This window comes from Spea bombifrons, chromosome 3, assembly GCF_027358695.1.
Source record: "Spea bombifrons isolate aSpeBom1 chromosome 3, aSpeBom1.2.pri, whole genome shotgun sequence".
Classification (NCBI taxonomy): Eukaryota; Metazoa; Chordata; class Amphibia; order Anura; family Pelobatidae; genus Spea; species Spea bombifrons.
In genome coordinates, this window is record NC_071089.1 from 8678314 (window position 1) to 8700706 (window position 22393).

At 37.6% G+C, this 22393-nt stretch overlaps 1 protein-coding gene across 1 annotated transcript in view; it reads left to right on the forward strand.

Annotated features, from left to right (window-relative positions):
• USH2A (usherin) overlaps window positions 1–22393 on the forward strand; it is a 266301-nt gene that overhangs the window by 12081 nt on the left and 231827 nt on the right. The window contains exons 4-9 of the mRNA XM_053459159.1: window positions 3805–3940; window positions 6994–7057; window positions 8565–8856; window positions 10497–10681; window positions 11811–12041; window positions 12129–12222. Coding sequence (XP_053315134.1) covers window positions 3805–3940; window positions 6994–7057; window positions 8565–8856; window positions 10497–10681; window positions 11811–12041; window positions 12129–12222 — 1002 coding nt within the window. The remainder of the gene's footprint in view (window positions 1–3804; window positions 3941–6993; window positions 7058–8564; window positions 8857–10496; window positions 10682–11810; window positions 12042–12128; window positions 12223–22393) is intronic.

The window sequence follows — 22393 nt, forward strand, 5'->3', positions numbered from 1 at the left end:
ATACAAAAAAGTGCTCCCACTGGAAGCCCCAGCCCTCTGGCTGGTGTGGTAAAAAAATTTTTTTATCTCATATGCACCACACACCAAGCCAGAAGGCTGGGGCTAACGCATACAAAAATAAAAAGGTCCAAGGTACTTACCAGCATGTGACACATGAAAGAGTGCAGTGTGCTTAACCTCACACTTACAATCAGCGCAGAGAGCCCAATCCTGAACCACAAACCGGGGATTTAAAAACAGCCATGGGACTCGACACACTCCTAGCTCTAAGGCCAAAGAATTAAGCTTTCCCCCTCTCACATGTACTCACTTGCTCTTAGCCAAAAGACCAAGCAGCAAGACTTAACCCAAAAAGAAAACAAGACTTACACCAAGTTAAAACAGAAACTAACTTTTTTGAGGAAACAATCACCACCGGCCTCCAAGAGCCTTTCAACAGACTGGCGGTGAGCTATGACCAGCATGCATCACACCATAAGCAAAATGCAATATGCAGATCATATGCAGATTAGTTATAACAGAAAATCACACCAACTTACACAATCCTGGCATCAGACAGGGAAAGGGGAAACTGGGATCTAAAGATAGTTTGCTAATGGGGTCAAATGGATAATTGGGTCAATGCAAGGTATCATAGTCTGGCTTCTGCTGCCTTGTGCACAGAATGCGGCACCAAAGGAGCACGCACCTCGGGCTCCCTAAAAAAAATAGCTAACCATATGTGCCACGTCTGGGAATGTAATTGTACACTGCTTTCCGTAAACTGAAGTCGTACTGTAACGTGTATTGCCCTGCGCTGCGTCGCAGTACTGCTTATCGTCTATCTGTGCTAATATTACTGTTCTATGTATTCCTGCTAAAACAGGTTGATGTCTGTTTTATCATAACCAGTTTTGTATAATAAACTTAAATACAAAAAAAATTGGGTCAATGCAAGGTATCGTAGTCTGGCTTCTGCTGCCTTGTGCACAGAATGTGGCACCAAAGGAGCACGCACCTCGGGCTCCCTAAAAAAAAAATAAAAAAAATTGGGTCAATGCAAGGTCAGTTCCCTTTTTTTCTGGAGCAGTGTTTGATCACATCCACTCCCTGCCCATTTCTCTTCAACCCTCTGCCTGCTATGGATGGTCTGAGATTACCCCTGCCCCTTTGTGCAGCTATCACCACCCACATATGCAACTACCGCACCCCAACGTGCGATTAGCCCCTTCATGGGCATTCCAGGGCTTTATGGCCCCTACTCTGAAGAACAAAACCGTAGCTCCTTTAATCTTAACAATGGATCCTTTTCTTACCCCCTGGATCGGTAGTATGAAGATATAGGGAATAAAATGAGGAGATTGGTTTACAATAAATAGTATAAAAATGCTATTTTATTGGCTAACTGTGCGTTTTTTTTGGGGGGGGGTTTATCATATAGAATAAATATATGCCTTTAATATTCTTAGTCATCAGCATATCCCTGCATATGCTATAGTTTTTGGTTAAAAATGTTTCTTAAAATGTATTAAATACTCGTTGAAAACATATACATTGTCTACTTTCATTTTCTAAATATGATGCACATTTATTTTATTTTTATTTAATGACGTTTATGTTACCAAGTAATCATTTCAATAAATCCCCTCCCCACCAAAAAAAAAAAAATCATCTTACAATAAAAAGACAGATTTCTAATTTTTTTTTTATTTGATAGAAAAAAATTACATTTCTTTAAAAAAAAAAATAACGGTGTACTTTTAACTTATAAAAATAACATTTCTATTTGAATGATATGACAGGACTATCACAAGAGTGTTTCCTGCTATAAAGAACATTTTTAAAGAATTATTACCTTTATTAGAACTGTGACATAAAGCTTTAGACATACATTTCCAACTTCTGTCCCTCTACAGACACAATTTTCTTTTCTTAAATAAACTGTCATGCTAGTCTTAATATATTGTTTGCTCCCTCATACTCTGAGAATACCGCTGATATAAAACATGTATATGTGAGATTGGTAATGGTATCTTTAGTGGAGTTGAGTAGAACAAATGTGTTTCCCCCGTGGCTGGGCTAATGTGATAAAGGAATATGAGCAGTACGTCAGCTTTTGGCCGGGTAAAGACAGTTGAGATGAAACCACTTTCTTTTTTATGCATTAATACCAGTGAGAACTTTTCATGAGTTATATTTCATACGTCTGCGCATTGTGCAAGGGTGTTGTAAAACATGAGATAATATTACAAATAACGCTACGGGACGGTCGTATCTTTTATAATGATAACAGTCAAAGCATGAATGACAGGAACAGGCTTTTAAAAAAAAATAATAATATAAAAAAAAAAGGGCTATTCTATCTATAGTTGTTATGTTTAACTGCTTTTGTAATGAAATCCAACAGAGTTTTCATGCATATAGATTGGGCAATAGCAAGAAAATAGAAGGAGATAGAGATTCCGAAAGAAAACATTAACGTTCCGGCAAAAATGTTTGTAAACCATAAATAACGCTCTCTTAGAATTAATTTTGTTGTTTTTTTTTTTTGCCTTCGGTGGTAAATGCCGAATTGGAATGGCTTTGGAACTGCACAATTTACTGAAATTGTAAGCAATAGTATCAGAAGTGTTATTCAAAACATAATCTGCCAGTAACATTACAGTTTGGAAGGGTTATTTGCTCCTCTTCGTAAATATATATGCTGTTTATGCATCATTGCAGTACCTAAGGGCTCCGATCATAATCATTCGGTTAGCAATGGAAGGCAATTGAGTTTATGTTCATGAGGAAGAATGAGCATTCTAGTGAACTTGTTCTCAGACGGTGATTTTTTTTTTTTAAAGCCGAGTGAAAATCAGGATACTGCACTCGTCTGAATATAATTTCCTATTACTTACCTCTTGTTTCTCTTGTCTAAAAGGTACTCATTCTCCATAGATACAGGCGATCGCTCTCTCGTGTGATTGAAGTGTGCTTGCTGGTTCAGTAAGGGATGGTAACACAGCCAACTCTTTTGTGGGTAAATGAATGCTATGGGAGACATTCATGCACTGTATGTTAACCAAGCAAGATTAGACAAAGGGGTGTTTTTGAGTGGCAGTTTACAAGTTGCCCTCGAGAGCTTTTTGTCACTATATTAGTGCTTGTGAGTCACCATGAAATTGCTTGCAAGTTACCATGTGATCATTTGTGAGCGGATTCATAGACAAACCTGATTAGGTTTTGCTGTTTTTGTAATCTTTCCCTAAATTGCGTTAATCTGCTTTACAATCCCGACATAACTGCCAACTCACACTAACTGGACCTTTCTTGAACGCACCTAAAAGAGCCTTGTGGAGGTCCATGGTCTATCCATGACATTTACGCAAATGTCCATCACAAACCCATTTCCATCCCCTGATTCTCACTATATTTAAAGATGTAAGATAACTTCAGATAATTTTTCTATTAATGATCTATCTCAGGGCTGGCTCCCTTATATTGGATCTAGATAGCTAATGTTTTTTTTTGGACTGAGAATGGTATTATTATTTATCTACAGAAGATGGGCAAATCTATTGTCTCTGCAATTCCCCCATGTGCTAAAAGTCAGTAAAGATGGAAGCATCTAAACCCACCTTTACCAGTGCAAGAAAACAGTTGGCTTCACTGAACCCTAAAAATAAAACTCAAATCATAACAAAGGAGTTGGGTATTAAAGTGGAACTGCCCCTATTAGTGTATTAATGCTACGTAATCTGATGGTGCTCTGTAATTAGAATTTAGTAATAATAATAACACTTGCACATGATTATCCGGTTTATTCCATGTCTCTATTTCCAGGTTCACCAAACCAGGATAAGTTTTTTTGTCGACGGCCTGGAAGATAACGGAACCGCGTTCGACTCCAGGACTTTGAGTGACCCTATATCTGATACAGTAGTAAACACTTCCGTTGTACTGGGACAAAATGCTAACGGTATGTTAATCCTTTTTTACTAATTGAGCTGTCATCTGATAATTCTCTTACATCCAGATAAGCAGTTCTTTACACTGGTAACTTTTCTGTGTTTAGGGGAAAGAGTAAGATAACCTTTAGGAAACGGAAATCAAATTATAATAGTAATATAAGAGGGAGAATGGAGAATTTCCATACAAAAAAAAGGGGAGTCCTCATTAGCCCTGCCTTTGCGTTCCCCTTTGTTATACACATGGAAACGGAAATAAATTGTTTGGAAAATTTTTGATATCTTGATCTTAATATGCTGGACTGAGTAATGATTGTAATGAAAATATAAATAAATATAAATATATTTAAATATATTTTAAATATAAATATAAATAAAAAATGAGTTGTTTTTTTAAAAGGTGATGTAAAGTTGCTTATTCATTAGAGGCTCTTAAAATCAGATCAAGTCAGTTATCAAATATTTTCGATCTTTCTTGGCACTGCTTTCTCTTGTGGTGCCAAATATTATTTGGACCATACTTTGGTCCTCACACCATTATCTGGATCCACAACTTGCATGGCACCACAAGGCAGCCGTCAGAGAGATCCAGTGGAGCCAGAGATCATTTCCTCGTTCTGCTTAGAGGACAACTGTAGTGAGAACATGAATGTTTCTTTAAATTCCCTAAACACTAATAACAACATAATTTCAGTAAAATGTTAATGAAAGGATATAGGGATATTGCATAAAATATTGGTGGATGCAGGATGCTCTTCTTCTGTTCGATACGATAGATAGTTTATGCAATATCGATGCGCCCAGCATGCTATATGGGGAGGGTGGGAACTTTATGGACAATAAGAAAGAAGAGCTATGGGAACAAGAGTTATATTAGGACTGACAAAAGAGTATATTAAGTTTATTGAAGGAGAGGGGAAATTAAGGGTAAGATTTTGGCCAGGGATATGGATCAGATAAATGGTAACAGGGAGTATAACCAGGATTAGAGATGTTAGATGAGGACTACACCTGAGTGAGAGTAAGGATGGAAGGAGGAAGGCTGAAGGGTTTATGAAAAACAGAAGTACTTAAGCGACTTATCTGAAATCCCATGACTCTAAGACATGGAAGCACGTATTACTAAAGAGTTGCCATAATCCCTCCAGTTTTCCACTGGCTGATGAGTATAAGAAAGATACACTGTGAATAGAGGTGAAGCAATGCACAGATAACTTCTCTAACTCTGGTTGCAAAATGCAGCATAAAATGAAAAACGAGACGCATTGTCATAGGAGCAGAGCTGCGGTAAATTTGTGTTGAACAACTTATCGTAAATCCCTTTTACCATTCTGTACAATATTTCACTTGATGCCTTTGGGGTAATACTAACTAGAAACAGAATTTTCCTTTTTTGTGCGCCAAGATCTGTACATGGAATCACACGTCTAACATACAAGGTTCCATGACTATGTGATGTTATCGTTTCGTTTATGATTGTATGTATGTGGTTTCTAATCTTGGGAAAGTCCGCACCGTGTAGACAATTTATCTGATGCGCTTGAGACCTATCAGTTCTGGCAGAACATGAAATACTACAGCAGGGCACGGACTGGCAGAGAGCGTAGCTCTAATAAACTATCTCTCTGGAACAGTGTACTCTTTGTATTGGGAAAAAAAAGATTGCAACATTCATCGGTCACACCATGAAATGTTACAGTAGCACAATATGTCACACATATGCATGTTACAGTGAATGTGCATGTGTTAGCGTGTGTTACGTTTGCGTTAAAGGGAGTGTGTGCATGACTGTTTATGTGTTATTAGCATGAGTGTGTATATGTATTAGCATGAGTGTGTATGTGTGTTAGCATGCGTGTGTGTGTGTATTAGTATGAGTGTATATGTGTTTATGTGTTAACATGAGTGTATAAATGTGTGTTTGAGTGTGTGCTAGTAGCTATGTTTGTAGCACAAGTGTGTATGTATGTGTGTCAGTGTGAGAGTGTGTGAAATGTGTGTGTACGTTACTGAGGGGCGACACAAGGGGCAGATGGGGCCACTTAGCTTTGCCTGGCCAGCCCAAAAGGTGCCAGCCCTCCCTTGCTGACACCCACCCTATAGTATCTTTACCCAAAACTGTGCGGCCTCTGAGGTGAAGCGTTGGCATATAACATATAACATCATAGTCTCATTCTTATTAGAAAGGATGATGCCATGTATGTAGACTATGAGGCGATGAAAATTGGGACAATTGTAGTCAAAATTGGAATATAGTATAACCATGCACTTGAGAAACCATGGATAATCTTCTGGATGTAAAAATTATTATATTATATTGTATTTCTTTCTACGTTCAGATTTTGTTTTTCATACAGTACTGGTTGATGAACAGATGGTGGTCGTAGGTACTGTAGGCTCCGTTTTCTTGGTGAGATGAAGGTGAAAGGGACCTTGCCCTTGTAACCATGATTATTTATACCCCTTTACATTCAGTTAGGGTATACGTTAAGGAATCCTATTGGAGCAGACATAAGATACACCCACATTCCACAGAAAAGCTACGTCACGTGCTTAAAAATATATGCATTCGGGCCTAATGTGTGTTGAACAGAATAAAAGTATAAAAATTATTTCTTACATTATATCTATATTTGTTTAGTAATTTAGTAATTTGTTTAGTTAGTTATTTAGCTCTAAAAATCATTAAGGCACAACATGAAATTACTATAAAAATCATAACAGTTCAAAGCAATATTTTGGCACTTTTAATCACGAAACACTTTTCTGCCTTCATGGTAGAAGTTTAAAGAACAATTGTACCTATCTCTTTGCTAATTAAAGGTGGCACTTGGATTGGCTCATTACTTCCGCTTAATGAGGCGGGCTCCTTACCACCTTGCTAATCAGAATAAAAAATGGTACAAAATGTTCTTCAAAGATAATATAAATCATCCTTTTATAATATGACGAATGGAACCTTTGGTATCATTAGGAAAGTTTTATAGGGGTGCGGGATATAAAATGTAAATATTCGCAGTATAGAGACTTGGCACACGTGTATAAAAATGTTTATATTTTACAGGCCTGGAGCAGTTTGTTGGAAGAATGCAAGATTTCCGACTGTATGAAATGGCCCTTACAAACAGGTACAAAAAAGTGTTATTTGCTCAGGATTTGCAGGAAAACCCCTAACATTCAGGTTATAATGTATCTTATATTATAAAATTTACCCGCTATCTAGGAGTCCTAAAATTAGGAAACAATTGTATTATATGTATGAGATTTTACAGTACATTCTGCATTTTTGTATTAATCGACCATGCTGTTTCTTGTTTCGCTTGTTTCATTAAAGTTCTTAGTTCTGTGTGTATATACAGTGAAGGAAAAAATGATCTGATCCCCTGCTGATTTTGTATGTTTGCCCGCTGACAAAGACATGATCAGTTTATAATTTTAATGGTAGGTTTATTTGAACAGTGAGAGACAGAATAACAACATAAAAATCCAGAATAACGCATTTCAAATAAGATGATTTGTATTTTACTCAGAGAAATAAGCATTTGACCCCTTTGCAAAACATGGTTTAGAACTTGGTGGCAAAAACCTTGTTGGCAATCATGGAGGTCAGACGGTTTTTGTAGTTGGCTACATCTCAGGAGGGATTTTGTCCCACTCCTCTTTGCAGATCCTCTCCAAGTCATTGAGGTCTCGAGGCTGACGTTTGGCAACTCGAACCTTCAGCTCCCTCTATAGATTCTCTATGGGATTAATGTCTGGAGGCTGGCTAGGCCACTCCAGAACCTTAATGTGCTTCTTCTTGAGCCACTCTTTTGTTCTCTTGGCCCTGTGTTTTGGGTCATTGTCATGCAAGAATACCCAATCCATGACCCATTTTCAATGCCCTGGCTGAGGGAAGGAGGTTTTCACGCAAGATTTTATGGTACATGGCCGCATCCCTGGTTCCTTTGATGCGGTAAAGTTGTCCTGTCCACCAACAGAAAAACACCCCTAAAGCGTAACGTTTCCACTTCCATGTCCTTCACGGGGTAGTGTGTTACCAATTGTTTTCTTGGTGACTATGGTCCCAGCTGCCTTGAGATCATTGACAAGATCCTCCCGTGTAGCTCTGGGCTGATTCCTCACCGATCTCATGATCATTGAAACTCCATGAGGTGAGATCTTGCATGGAGCCCCAGACCAAGGCAGACTGACAGTTTTTTTTGTGTTTCTTTGTGTTGTCACCTTCTCACCAAGCTGCTTGGTGATGGTCTTGCAGCCCATTCCAGCCTTGTGTAGATCTACCATCTTGTCCCTGACATCCTCTTTGGTCTTGGCCATGGTGGCTATGGTGGAGAGTTTGGAATCTGATTGAGTGATTGATTGCTTCTGTGGACAGGTAACACGCTGAATACTGCACTTCTAACCCTAGTCATACCCTAGGCTGCCTCAACAAATCCACAACAATCAGCAATTTGGGCAACAGTAGGCGAGAGCATATCAATTTGAGATACCTTTCCATATGTTTGTTTTACGATATATATGTGTTGCCTGATACATACAATTTAATTTGATTAATTAATGAATAGAACTGCAACATATTTATTTTATTATTATTATTTATTGTAGTGTCCTAAAGTCTCTTTTTTCTTGCAGAGAGATCATTGAAGTGTTTTCCAAAGACTTCCCCTATTTGCACATTCAGTCTGAATGTCGTTGCCCTGGTAGTCATCCTCGTGTACACCCTTTGAAGGAAAGGTTTTGCGTGCCTAATGGTGTTAATGAGACAACCAAGGACATCATTTTAAGACTAAATCCAGATTCACATCCTTTATCGTACATTAATGATAAGGACCTTGAGACCACATGGATTTCACCCTTGCTTTCATCTTCGGATTTTCACAATGGCAATACCATAACCCTGGACCTTCTCAACGGACAATATCAGGTGACTGTAGAAATTTGCCATACATTTATTTAACTTACTGGCAAATATCTGATTCCTGTACATGGTTTTGTTTGTAACATTTTTATTGCAAATACTTAGTTGTACCTAGAAGTAAAGAAACAAAAGAAACATAATTTAAACTACTTCCTATACTATGTAAACTATATGAATGCTATTTGCTTTGATGCATCAAAATACAACATAAAATCCAGTGTTGTATACAGAAATCTAGGTTAGCACAAAAATGATTTTTTTCCTAATTTTGCCCTAATAAACTTCCTTTATCTGAGACCAAGAGGCTGCCATTGTCATCAGTCATGTGATATTTTGGGTGCTCAAACACCACATTGAGTTGATGCTTTATGGTAATGCTAATGAAGTCCAGTCCTCCATAGAACCATCCTATTGTTTACCACACAGAAGTATGGGAGTAAGGAGCCAGGGTGTTTGTCTAGTAGATTGGGCTAGAATACATACAAATGGCTAATATGAAGCTGCAGTTACATTATGCAACAACAAAAAATGGTCTTTAAATTCTGTTTAGCTACAGCCATCCACCAGAAAAGGTAATCTTCTGCCGAAACAGCCAAGAATGTTGTACAGAAAACATTGCTAACCATAGCAGAGATGGATGAACTATAATGGTTTTGGTTTATTCCTTTTGACTTAGATTGTAGTTATTTTTTAGTGGGAAATAGTCAGCATCTAGAACACTTTTCTTACCGGAGGGTTACGGGTATATCTGAGGACTCTATGTAATTGTTCCAGGTGAAGCCCTGTTTCCACTGGTCAGTTTCTTCTTTCTACAGGCAGATTGATGTTTGCTCACACCCAATCCCAGCCCAGTACTCTCCGACTCTCCGCCCAACCCCAAGCTCTAACGTCTACGCTTCAGAATGATAGGTGGCTTCCATGTAACAATGTTTTCGGAGTAGTTCGCAGATCAAAAAAATAAAATCACGTCGAGTACTTTCTGACTTCGTTTTTACACAGCAAAGAAAAGCGATCCAAGGAGATTAGCACTGATATGACTGATATACTGTATGTAAGTCACGTTAGTATTCCGTTTCACTTTAAAACAGTGATTAGGCAGCAAATAAGTGGTTTCAACGTAGTAGCGCAAGCATATTAGTTAGGCTGATAACATCGATGATGTCTGTGTGCATCTGGGCTATGCGTTAGACTGTTAACGTTGCCAATGTGCTTGCTCAGTGAGGCTGCCATACTTTGATGATTTCGGTAGATTAATAGCCTTGCGCGGATTCGCTACTTTATCTTTCGACTCTGCCTTCATCAGCATCTCCCTTTACTGATTATGATACATGATCATAATTATCTTGACTAGTGTTCTTATAACTCTTATCTAATTAGTGTTGCCGAATGGAATCAGCATCGGGTAAAGTCAATTCCTTATGAATAAGTCGATCCTTCTGAAACTGTAATATAATTCTTACACTGATCTGTTTCATGTAGTAGAATCTAAATCCAAGTAGTTGCAAACGAAGAAGGATTGATTAGTAACCAAATAGAAAATAAGTCTAATTCTAAGACGGCTCAAATTCTTTGGATTGTTAATATTATTTTTATTAAACGAACTGGTATAAAATTTGCTCTGCGTAATATATATATATATTTTTTAGGTTTTTTACGTCATTATTCAGTTTTACAGTCTAATGCCACAAGCTTTAAAAATCCAAAGAAAGAAAGACAGAAACTCACCTTGGGTGGACTGGCAATATTTTGCTAATGATTGTCAATATTTCGGAATGGAGAACAATGGGATTCTTAAATACCCTGATTCAGTCAACTGTCAGCAGCTTCCCAGGTAGGATTTATATTATTTGACATGCAGTATTTCTAAAGATATTCAAGGTATTCTTAGGCATACTCTCGTGTGTGCCTTTATAATAAATCACTTCCAACTTTCTATATAAATATTTACCAAGGAAAAAGCTGCAGCGGGATACTTGCTCATACTCCCGAAAAGTGGATGTGGATGGGTTAGGCTGTCATGTGGGGAGGCATACAGGTCTATGTCTCCACCAGTACACATCTCTCTTCACCTGTGCACAACTGGTGACTATTTTACCAGGGACCAAGGGCTAGGTTTTATCTGTACGTGGAAGGATTTGTCCATAACAATATGGTTACTGGTAGGCAGCAGGAAAAAAAACGCCATTGGTAGTGCGGTCCTCTCTGCATTAAGTAAAATTTAAGGAAAAAGAGGAGAGTTTCTGCACCTCTATTCCTCCATGAGTCTGTCTGCATTATTCAGACCGCCCATAGTACTTCTGCAAAAGGGCAGAACCAAGGGGACAGCGTCTCCAGTGGTTCCTCCAATGGTAGAGAGGGTGTGCCCTGAGAGAAGCAAAGAAAAAAGGCACGGGGAGATGCGAAAGAAGACAGAAAGACAAGGATCAAGAGAAGCAGAGGAGCTGTGGGAAAGGAGACAGGGACACAGAAGCAGTCGGCGGAGAAGGTAGGCAGACAACGAGAGAGAGGACATTTCTGGGAGACTTGGTGCCTCTGTGTACCATTATGGCACCCCCATGAGGAGTGGCACACAGGGCCGACTGCCCTCCCCATATGTACACCACTAGCATTACTGGAAACTTGTTGGGTTTGATCTGAGTAAAGCCTTTCTTCCCTGGGTCTCCAGATCCGTTTTTAACTTCTTCGCACATGGAGCAGTGTTTGACCACACCCACTAAAGGCTGTCTGGGGCTAGCCCCACCCCTTCACAAAGGCATTCCCCTAGAAGAATAAGAGCTCCAGATTTGGTAAAAACTCTTTTTCCACTGAAACTTTACGCAAGGCTAGACATTTTGATTAAGAATTTCTAAGTACTTTTATGAATAGTGTACCCCTGTAATGTAGGCCTTACAACGATATTGATATATACAATATAGGTGTTAAAAGAAAACATGTTTATCAAAATCTTAATTCTGTTTCAGGGACACGCCTTACTCCCGCGGCAATATCACCTTTAGCATTCTTAAACCAGAGCCCGCCAATCGACCAGGATATAATGACTTTTATCGTACTGACAGTCTCCAAGAGTTTGTGAAAGCTTCCAGTTTGAGGATTCATATGTTCGGCCAGTATCACAGGGAGTGGACAGGCAGCTTTAATATCAGCCACAGGCATCGGTACTATGGAATAAATGAAATCACTGTCAGTGGAAGGTAAGGACAGACACATTTAAAAATAATAATAAAGATTTATAATAGCAAATGTTACTGATTTCCTAAAATGCTTATTTTGCACGACAGGTGTAATTGCCATGGACACGCTAGATCGTGTGATACGAGCGTTTCACCATACAGATGTCTATGCGAAGTACAAAGTTACACAGCTGGAAATAATGTGAGTGCAAATATCACTGGACAAGGATTTGTGCCAAAACATTATAATAATATATTGACTAATAAAATGTGATCCAAAAAGCTTTACTGTAAACAAAAATTTTGACCCAAGCTTTAGCTTATGATATTTTTTTCCTATGAGGTCTTATTGTTCAAAACACACACTATTTTATTCTGTTAAATGCATATGCAGCATTAATTAATAATTAATTAATAAATAATATAGAAATCATACGTGGCCATGTGTGCAGAACTTGAAGTGGCATCCAATGAACTTTGAAAGTCTATTCTTTAACATGAATTCAATCTGTTATCTATTTTTGTGTTAACAATTCTACACTGTAGAGAATGTCTGTTTTTAGTTAAATATGGTTGAAATAAATGTATTTCAGTTAAACAGGAAGTCTTGTAAGCGTAGGGACATACAATAAGCCCGGACATCTGTAGCTGAATTTTGAGAGGCAGAGCTTTCTATTACTTGAGCAGCCCACCATCTATTACAGCCACAACTGCACCTATTCAGATACAGGCATATGGCTGACTAAATGGTTAACTAGACGGACCGGACTCAACTTTAGTTGTATCCCTTCACATTTTAAAACTCACAAAGCAATTCAAAAGAGAGCACATACAAGTGTGTTCAATGCTAACTTTTATGTGAATTGTAGGTAAGAGCATGTGAAATGACATCTCACATGTCCTCACCTGAAACTTGCAAAATCTTTAAAAAAAAGATAAAGTGAATTGAAATAAATGAAAAAAAGAGAGATACTCTGGTCCTCCTGTTAACCAAGGGAGGGCAATCGTGTGGTGGGGAGTAATAACATAATGAATATTTGTCATCCCCTATTTCTAGTTGGAGATCATGCCTCTCCTTCTAACACCCTGCACCCCAAATATGCTAAAATGAAAGCAAATGCCATCAATTATAAACTCTACCTATGTTCCAATTGCCCTAAGTTACTACTTAACTATATTATGTTTTTTACATTTTCGGAGAGGTAATATATATATATATATATTATCACCTCCTGTTTCTCACCCCTTATCCACCTAGATTGTAAGTTCCCAAGGGAACAGGGCCCTTCATTCCTCTTGTATCTATATGTCGATTGCTGTATTGTACTTGTCGTTATCTGTAACCTTTTCATCTTTGTACAGCGCTGCGGAACATGTCAGCGCTTTATAAATAAAGTATAGTCATAAATAATAATAATACATGGAACTGCCTTCCAGTGGTAGAAGTGAATACAGTATGGGACAGGCATATAGATATCATGCATGGAAGACAAGACCAAGCACCAAATAAGATTTGAGCAGGATTCATTAGGTTTTATTTGATAGCAAATGTTCACCTAATCTTTTCTGGACTTTTGAATTCCCTTCATTATGAGAGGCAGCTAAAGGAAGAAGAGGAGCCTTGAAGGTAGAGTGAAGTAGGACAGTTTACTAAAGGTATTTCATGAGTTCTCCAAATATTCAGAACAGTATACTTGAATTAGTCTTTACTGCTTTGAATACAAATGCAGATCAGTACTTGCTGTATGGAAATATTCAAGCTGGCTAAAAGTTTTATTCGCCTGTAATAGGGACATTATATATATTACAAATTAAAAAGCCTCCCTCCTAAATGGTTTCAGTAGGCATTGCCTGGTTTTGTCCCAAAGAAAGAGAGTGGTAGAAGCATTATTAAACACTCATCTTCAGACAGCTTGTTTTTCCCTCAGAAATCTCATGGTGCTGCCACAACCACAAGAGATTCTGGGTAGGCGCACGCAAATAAAGCCAATAATTATCACCTTTTGGCTCTACAGCCACTTCATACACGGATCTCTTGATAGCAATCACCCGCTGTCCAAGACAGCCTTTAGACAAAACACAGGAAGAGGTTTAATAGCCCGATCACCGCTCATGGACATCTGTTTCATCCTCAATGGGACTCATCAGCATGATGTTGTTATACTTGAGGCTTGGGGTAACAAAGAAATACCATTACATAAGTTATGGCGGGTAAAGGTGATGAAAAACCCTTCCACTAAAATTAAGGGGGTAGTAGAAGCCACTATCACAACCTCATGCTGACGAGTCCCATTAAGGACGAAACAGCTGTCAATGAGTGGTGATCTGGCTATTAAACCTCTTCCCAAGTTTTGTCTAAAGGCTGTCTTGTACAGCGGGCAATTACTTTCAAGGGATCCATGTACAAAGTGGCTATCGAGGCAAAAGGTGATACTTATTAACCTTATTTGCATGCGCCTACCCAGAATCCCTTGTGGTTGTGGCAGCTCCATGAGATTTCTGAGGGAAAAACAAGCCTTCTGGCTTGTTTGGTGTCTGTAGATGAGTGTTTAATAATGCTTCTACTACTCCTTTAATTTTAGTGGAAGGGTTTTTCATCACCTTTACCCACCATAACTTATGTAATGGTATCCCAAAGAAAGAGCAGGAGATGGCATGGCCAACCAGGGCCACTATTGAATGATACGGGCAGTTTGGAGGTTTGTAACAAGGCTTTGTCAAAATATCAGGGCTTTTGCATCAGAATTCTGAACAGTTTAAGGGGGAGTGCTGGGCCCTGGCCTTCTGGCAGGATTCAGATGGTCCCCCACAGAAGTTCAAGGGAGATTGCTGGTTCCTGGCCTTCTGGCAGGATTTGGGCAGTCCCCCACAGTAGTTCAAGGGGGCTGCTAGGCCCTGGCCTTCTGGCAGGATCTGGGTGGTCCCTCACAGAAGTTCAAGGGGAACCTCTGGGCCCTGGCCTTCTGGTGGGAGCTGGGTGGTCCCCTACAAAAAAAAAGGAGACACACGTCTTTAGCTTAGTACTGGGCCCCCATGTTTCTTTTTGGAGCCCTGCAGCCTGTGGAGTAAGCTTCACAAGGTAGAGATTCTAGAATGTTGTCAAAGGATACTATAAGTTATTTTCATTGACAACTTCTTAGTCTTTTTTGGTTCCTTGCTGGGTTCAACACCAACTCTGACCGTGGTTATTACCATCCATCTCTAGGGCAGTCTCTGCTAACCTTGCCCTCGATTTTCCAGGTATGGCATCAGGGCAGTACATTTCTTCTGCAGGTGTAGAGAACTCAACCTACTCCTTGCTGAGTTCTACCAACTTCCTGCCCTACCAATCAATAGCTATACCTACCTCCCAATCCTGCACCCTGCCTATGTAACCTGACCCCAGCTATCTCCCATATGGATAGTAAGACCTCCTGGGCAGCATTTCTGGAAAGTTATCAAGTATACAGACAAGCGCTAAATGGGACAAGTTATTTTTTAAATGACACAGCAATGATGTTTGAATACATTGCTCAAATGCTTTGTGTTCTACTTCAATAAGAGCTTCCAGTAATTAGCATAAATTCTTCCTGCACACCCTCTTATAGCGCATATTCAAGAACTAATTTAAGTAAAAAGAGACAGGGACAACAGGAGAAGGTGCGCCTACCCAGCTGGGGCAGGGAGATGGTAACCCCTGGAATAAATGGAGAGGTTTCTCTAGGTGGGTCAGACAACTATCTTATGCATACCACACTATTAAAATAAAAAGCAAGCTGTCAAATTAATTTTCCTATTTCGTTCTCAGGAAACACATTAAATTATCTTTTGATATAGAGAGATGATTTTTTCTATTATTATTATTTCTCTTTGCTACTCAGGATATTTCCTTAATCATTTAAACACCGTGCCCTCCTGCTGCTAACATTTTTCATTCCTTTCAGATGTTCTTGTGGCAGGTATATCTTGTTTTGCAGCCTGCTAGTTTGTAGATGTGTGTGTTATCTTACAATTCTTTCATGTCTTCCCTGTAATACAGTTATCAAGAAAGCACATTTCATTCTAAATGTGTATTGACTACATTTTCACTCAAGAGGAAATTAATTTTCTTTTAACCAATACCATAGCTACCGGTGAACTCATATTCCAACCTAAATTATTTTAAAATGGGAATTATAATTTTATGTTTGATGAACACTGGTTATTAAAAATTCCTGGCCAAAAACTAAAAATTAGATTGAGACAGAATGCAAGATTCCAGGTATCTTGAGGAACAAAGACATCCAGGGTCACTACTAGATGTGTGCATTCAACCAATTGGTTGATGCTAAAGGAGGTCCCTGCTGGCGACCAAAGCGCTCCCATCGATTTCAACAGGAATACATTCCAGCCACTGATAGGATGTAGATGTGTACAAATGGGCCAAAAGCAATTCGGACAAATTTCCCAGTATATTTTTGGACCATTCGACGACCAATTCTGTTTCCTGGCCATTTGGATGAAAATTGGGGGCCATTTTAAATTAAGAAATGAAATTTGTTGTCTGACACCCACATTTATTCTCACACACTCACTCTTTCGCATTTGTATTTTTGTTCAGTCACATGCTGTCTGAATGTCTTGCTACTTTCCCTGCCGACCACTTCTACATCTCGCAGCTCCACAAATCGGGGGAGAGGACATCACCGGAAGCTCCATTGTTTTAGCAGACGTTCACAGGCGTTTATCTAAGGACAAAATGGCAGCGCTTCCGGTGATGTCCTCTACACGGCCCTCTAAGATAAGGAGTAAAAGCGTCTGCGAAATTCGTAGCATTTTGATTCGTTTTCGTCCATTTCATGGGTAGTCTGGCCTCGTTTTGGGAGATTCGAATGAATTGAGGAAATTTTCTAATTTCGTTAAACTTGCAATTCATTTGATTCTGAATGCACGAGTCTAACAGGATTTTATAAGCCACAGGCAGCTAGGCTCATGATGTCAAGAGGCAGCACGTTTTTCTTTATTGCATTTCTTATCTCTTTGCTGGAAAGGTGTAATTATCACAAAAATAATTAATTCATCTAAAAAGTAGAAAAGAGAAAAAAAATTAATTGAACATACAGTATATATAGGCTGAACCATATTTAATAACAGTATATATAATATACAGCTGCATACAAAAAAAGGAAATGTGGCAAAAAAACATGGCAACAATTACAAGAAATACTTCGTTTATCAAAAGGCAATATCTAAACTCGGAAGAATCCTCATTGAACTTTAATATCAAGGAACGACCTTCCTCGAGAAATCTGTCATATGAAGTCATTATGTTCTTGGAGAGGGACAGTCCCACATTGCAACATGCCCTGAAATTGTAGTAAATTGAAATCCCTTAACAATATACCACCTTCTCTACCATTTTAATGGTTACTTTCTAATACAAGTTACTTTTCACCGTAATATGTCTCTTGAACTGAAAGCTAAAAGGTGGTTAGGAATGAGAAAGTGAGGAAGATGCATAATATATTGAAAATACCCTTTTTTTAATCTGTTACTTCCTTACGGACGGCTTTTTAAATTATACATTTAATTCAGGTCTAATTCAGAGTATTTTTATTTGTTATTGTGCATTTCTCATACTACAAATAAAAAGACATAAAAGTTCAAAAAAATTATGTATATATATATATATATATAAATATCATTTATACATATTAATGAATAACATCATAGTAAGAGAAATACATTAATGGTAAAATTATTTTCTGCCAAATTCAGCTGCTTGCTTCATCAGAGGAACTGTCCCTATGATTGCCAGCATCAAAAATGTATTTCTCAATTATTGCAATTGTTTAAGGGTTAAAGTAATGGCGTATTTTACACAACAAGGAGCTCCTTCTCCTGGCCCTTCCCTTACATAGGCTGCCTGAACCAATCAACAACAATCAGTAACGGAACTAAAAAGGAGAGATAACTTTGTGGGGAGGGACAATCCCGCAGACGGACGATCCTGTGGTGTGCATGTTTGTATATTAATTTAGAATTATTACTTATTACTTAATTCCGCAGTTCATAGTTACCAATGCATCTAGCTATGATTGTGCTTGTAAATTTTGCCTGTAAATGTTAGTAAAACTATATTTTTCAATCTTAATGAATAGCTACTATGGTATGCAGAATTTAAAGTAACTTTTATAATCTGGTGTAATCGACCACACATGTGGACCTTTCATACGTGTTAGACTGTGAGATCCCAGAAATGATATCCCAGCAAGATCAATTTCACTGTGTTAATATTTTTTATAAACCTGATTTACACATTTCTAGGAACTCTCTGAGATACCATACCTGGGGAGCTCTCCCTATCCTTGAGGAGTGACTTTATCAAAGGGTCATGATAGCCTCCAGTAAAGACAGGGCTATTCGCATGTAGGAGTAAGTTTAGCTGGAGACAATCCTTAGTGGGTGGAGAGGGGGTGGGAAATGGGTGTGGCTAAACACTGCTGCCCTGCCAGGAAAATTATAGAACTGATCCTGAGTCCCAGGGAAGCAATTCCTCACCTGGAGACTCCAAGTCAAACCTGGGAAATTCCCAGGTATAATGACCATATCATCTTAACTCTGCCCCTTCCCACATCCTATAGACTATAATTCTAAAATTCTGTGGATTTTAGGATATTTTTTTTTCTCATTGACTACAAATCTCTTGTCAAGTTATAAATATATGCTAACTTTTATGGTTATAATTTTAACAAATTTATTCTCTGAAAATGATTTGCTGAAAACAAACTATTTTGTTGAATGAAATGCATTTACAGCCATTGATAGAAATATTCATATTTATGTTATTCCTTTCATTGATTCTTCATTTAATTGTTCAATATATTTTCTTTTTTTTTTATTATTAAAAATAATGAATAACACAAAACACTCAATATCCACCATGGAATTAACTCTACTACATTTTTCATTCTCTTACATAAGACTTTATATGCAATTTGTATTCACGGGCTCTCTTGAAATTGATTGTCAATGCATTGGTAAGGCTTTGTAAATTGAATAGAAAATGAATTGGCAAGAAAAAGTTAATATCAGGGAAAGTTGCTAGTAAATCATTAGTAAACTGGTTGAAATGTCAGGCTCACATGCCGTTCATATAAAGGCAGCTCATGAATATTAACATTTTTTTTGTGTTTAAAATATATGGTATTACGGAATATCATCAGCCTATGAATTATTAACGGATCAGTGTTTTAATGACTATAAACCTGTTGTGAAAGATTTCGGAACGTAATTCGATGCGACTTTTTCTACATTCGGCCAAAATCACGAGGTGACAAAAACACCTTTGAAAATCTTTAAATCCGATGTGTAAATGCTCTTAGCTGAATGGGGTATGAGAATGCATTAACTGAACAAATAAAAGCAAACATCAACCTGGCAAAAATCTGACTTTCTTTTTTTCTTCTGGAATCTGTATTAAAGGTGCTGTTCCAATTGTCCTGCTGAATTTGACAAAATGCAGCATTAGACTGTAGAATGCCTAACCCAGGGATAATTATTTTGGTAGTGGTGATTTTATTTGTTCCAAAAATAAGAATCTGAGACGGAGGGCAATGTTAAAAATCTGGATGTAATCTGGATTAAACAACACTGTAATCTGGATTAAACATGTCTGCATTTTTCAAGAGAGGTAGGATATCATACACAACACAGGCTGTGCCTCAGATCCAAGGAAGATTCCTACAATATCTGAACAGTTTATAGTGCCTTTACTTTCTCACAAGTTCCCCTATATTTACACCCGGGGATACCCCATCACAGCAAGCACTCCCTGCCTGCCCTGCGTGAGGAAGTGGATAAACCAGACATTCTTGAAAAAAAATATGAAAAAAATTTCCCTGCAGTATTTCTACCTTTATTTTTCCAGCAGGGTCTGCCCTACCACATAGGCACACAAGGTGAATTCATAGGGCACTAAACTGGAAGGGGTTGCCACCATCAGGCTTATTCCTGTGTGAGCAAGGAACTTTATGCAGGAAAGGGCACTGGAATCATAGTTTGGTGAGGATGCTTGAAATGGTCATGTAGCCCATGCACCTCAGCATACAGGGATCTGCCAGGCCATTGGAAAACAGTCTGAAAGGAAGCAGAGGAAGCAAAAAAAGGTTCAAAACATGGAAGAGGACCCACAAAGGTTGTTTAAGCCCTGGGCAACCACCAACCTTTTCCATTGCCCATATTTCCCCTGGCAGAAGCTCATGGTCATCAATTGAATAGATGGCTCCACTGAAACAGGGACTCAATGTTGGCTGTCTAAGAAGTCACTCCTTGAAAAGATCAATCAATTGAATCCTGGCAAACAACCAGTGGATAAAAGACTGGGACCATTAGAGATGAAGATCTCAAAATTCCACTTTGCTAGACCACCAGGATGATTGATCGCCACACGAAGTGGACAAGGTCCACATTCTTCCCTTATTCACCACAACGATATGATCCACATGGTTTATAATACTTAACTTCTACTGGAATAAATCCGTAATAAAGACTTGTCTATGATTGACCTCTATGGCATGAAAAAAACGATAAGCAACTTCATTACTGTTGATACAAAAAACAACTTCACTGAGCAGGGCACATGGAACCCCTTCTCCAACGTTCAATTTCTTTGACCTTATTTCCGAACTAGGTGTCAATTATTTATTTCTACTTTCCTATGGCGATGTTTTAAACATTTCCACCCTACTTGTTATTCCTGCTGGCATTGGAACTGTCCTTTGATATTATTCTATAGTACATCAAATGGGAACATTTTAGTATTTTTTGATTGCCCTGATAGTTTTCATGCAAGTTTTAATGTATTCAGTTCAAAGATCTTAAGAAAGTCTGGCTCATTACTAGATAGGCAATAAAAAAATAGAAATGATTCAGACAGACTATATTGAGCTATATTTCCCAACTGAAAAAGTGAACACTGAATCATTACATTTGACCATAGAGGTGCATATTTTGCACTTTTGATGGTTTCAGTTAACAGAACTCTACCTTTTATTCAAAGGTATTTGATTATATATATATATATATATATATATATATATATATATATATATATATATACACATATTATATAAATTGTATTTTACTCAAGTTAATTTTTTTGTTAAAAAATATAATTTGGAAGGTTCCATTACTTAAAGAAGTTCTCACAATAATATATTGGTTATTAAGGTCATAGGACCTGTTGACCTGTTTGCTTTCACTTGGCCTCACTTGATGGTCATCTAGTAAGGTGGCTACAACCACAGGTACCTGCACATATAAACACGCAGATTATATATTAACTTATATCATAAAATGACAAATTAAAATGTTAATTGTGTTGAATTAATATGAGAATGGAAAAGTATATTTTCAACCAACATATGCTATTTGTTAATTTCGTTAACATCTTGACTCAACAGATTATTTTGCAGTTGTAATCATAACTGTTAAGCATATATGGTAGTTTGGTTATTCCACTTTTTTGTGTATCCACATCTGAATACAATATACATACTTATTATTATTATTTACTATGTCTTAAAAAAATTCATTTATTAATATATCCTTAAGAAAACTTGCAATCGCTTGTTCTTTTGTGTTGTTTAGGAGATACGTGGTTGACGAGAAAAAGATTATTTCAACTCACCTATGTCAAAAGGTTTAAAAATCTGGATATCAATTTTTTTTCTGTGCTGATGTTCTACCCACTTCTCCTCTCCCCTTCATACAAAATTCAGTGAGAACCACTGCCGCTATATCCATTTTAGATGATGCCGCTATTATATTGGCTATAAGATCTAATATATATATATATATATATATATATATATATATATAAATATAAATATAAATACAGTATACACATAGAATTTCTTCATGTAATCTAAAAACATAATAATTTTAAGCAAAGTATTAATTATTTTTATTATTTAATATATTTATTATTAATTATTTATTAATTATTTCTTTGCCACAGGGGACAATGTAGGTGAATACTTTCAGTATGAAACAGGTTAAACACAGTTTTATTATTATTTTTTTTTTTCGCCCCAGTGAATTAAAGAGCGTGAATGTAACATCCTGTAAACTGTTAAAACAACTGTCCGCTGTGACATTGTTTTCCTTCATATGTCTTTTGTCACCAAGCGCATACTGTATTTTTATGTAAATTTCAGCAAGCTTAAATGCCTCAGGGGATAACCCTAGAGGGAAATTTAGGCTCAGTTTGATTTATGAAACATTTGCAATAGTCAGTGGATTTTATGGTTCGCGGTATCACTTTTAGTTAGCCATGCTAACAGCTTTAACTTAAAAAAATTAAACCTTTTAAGTGGAACAATATTTATTGGACCATTATAACGAAGCCTCTT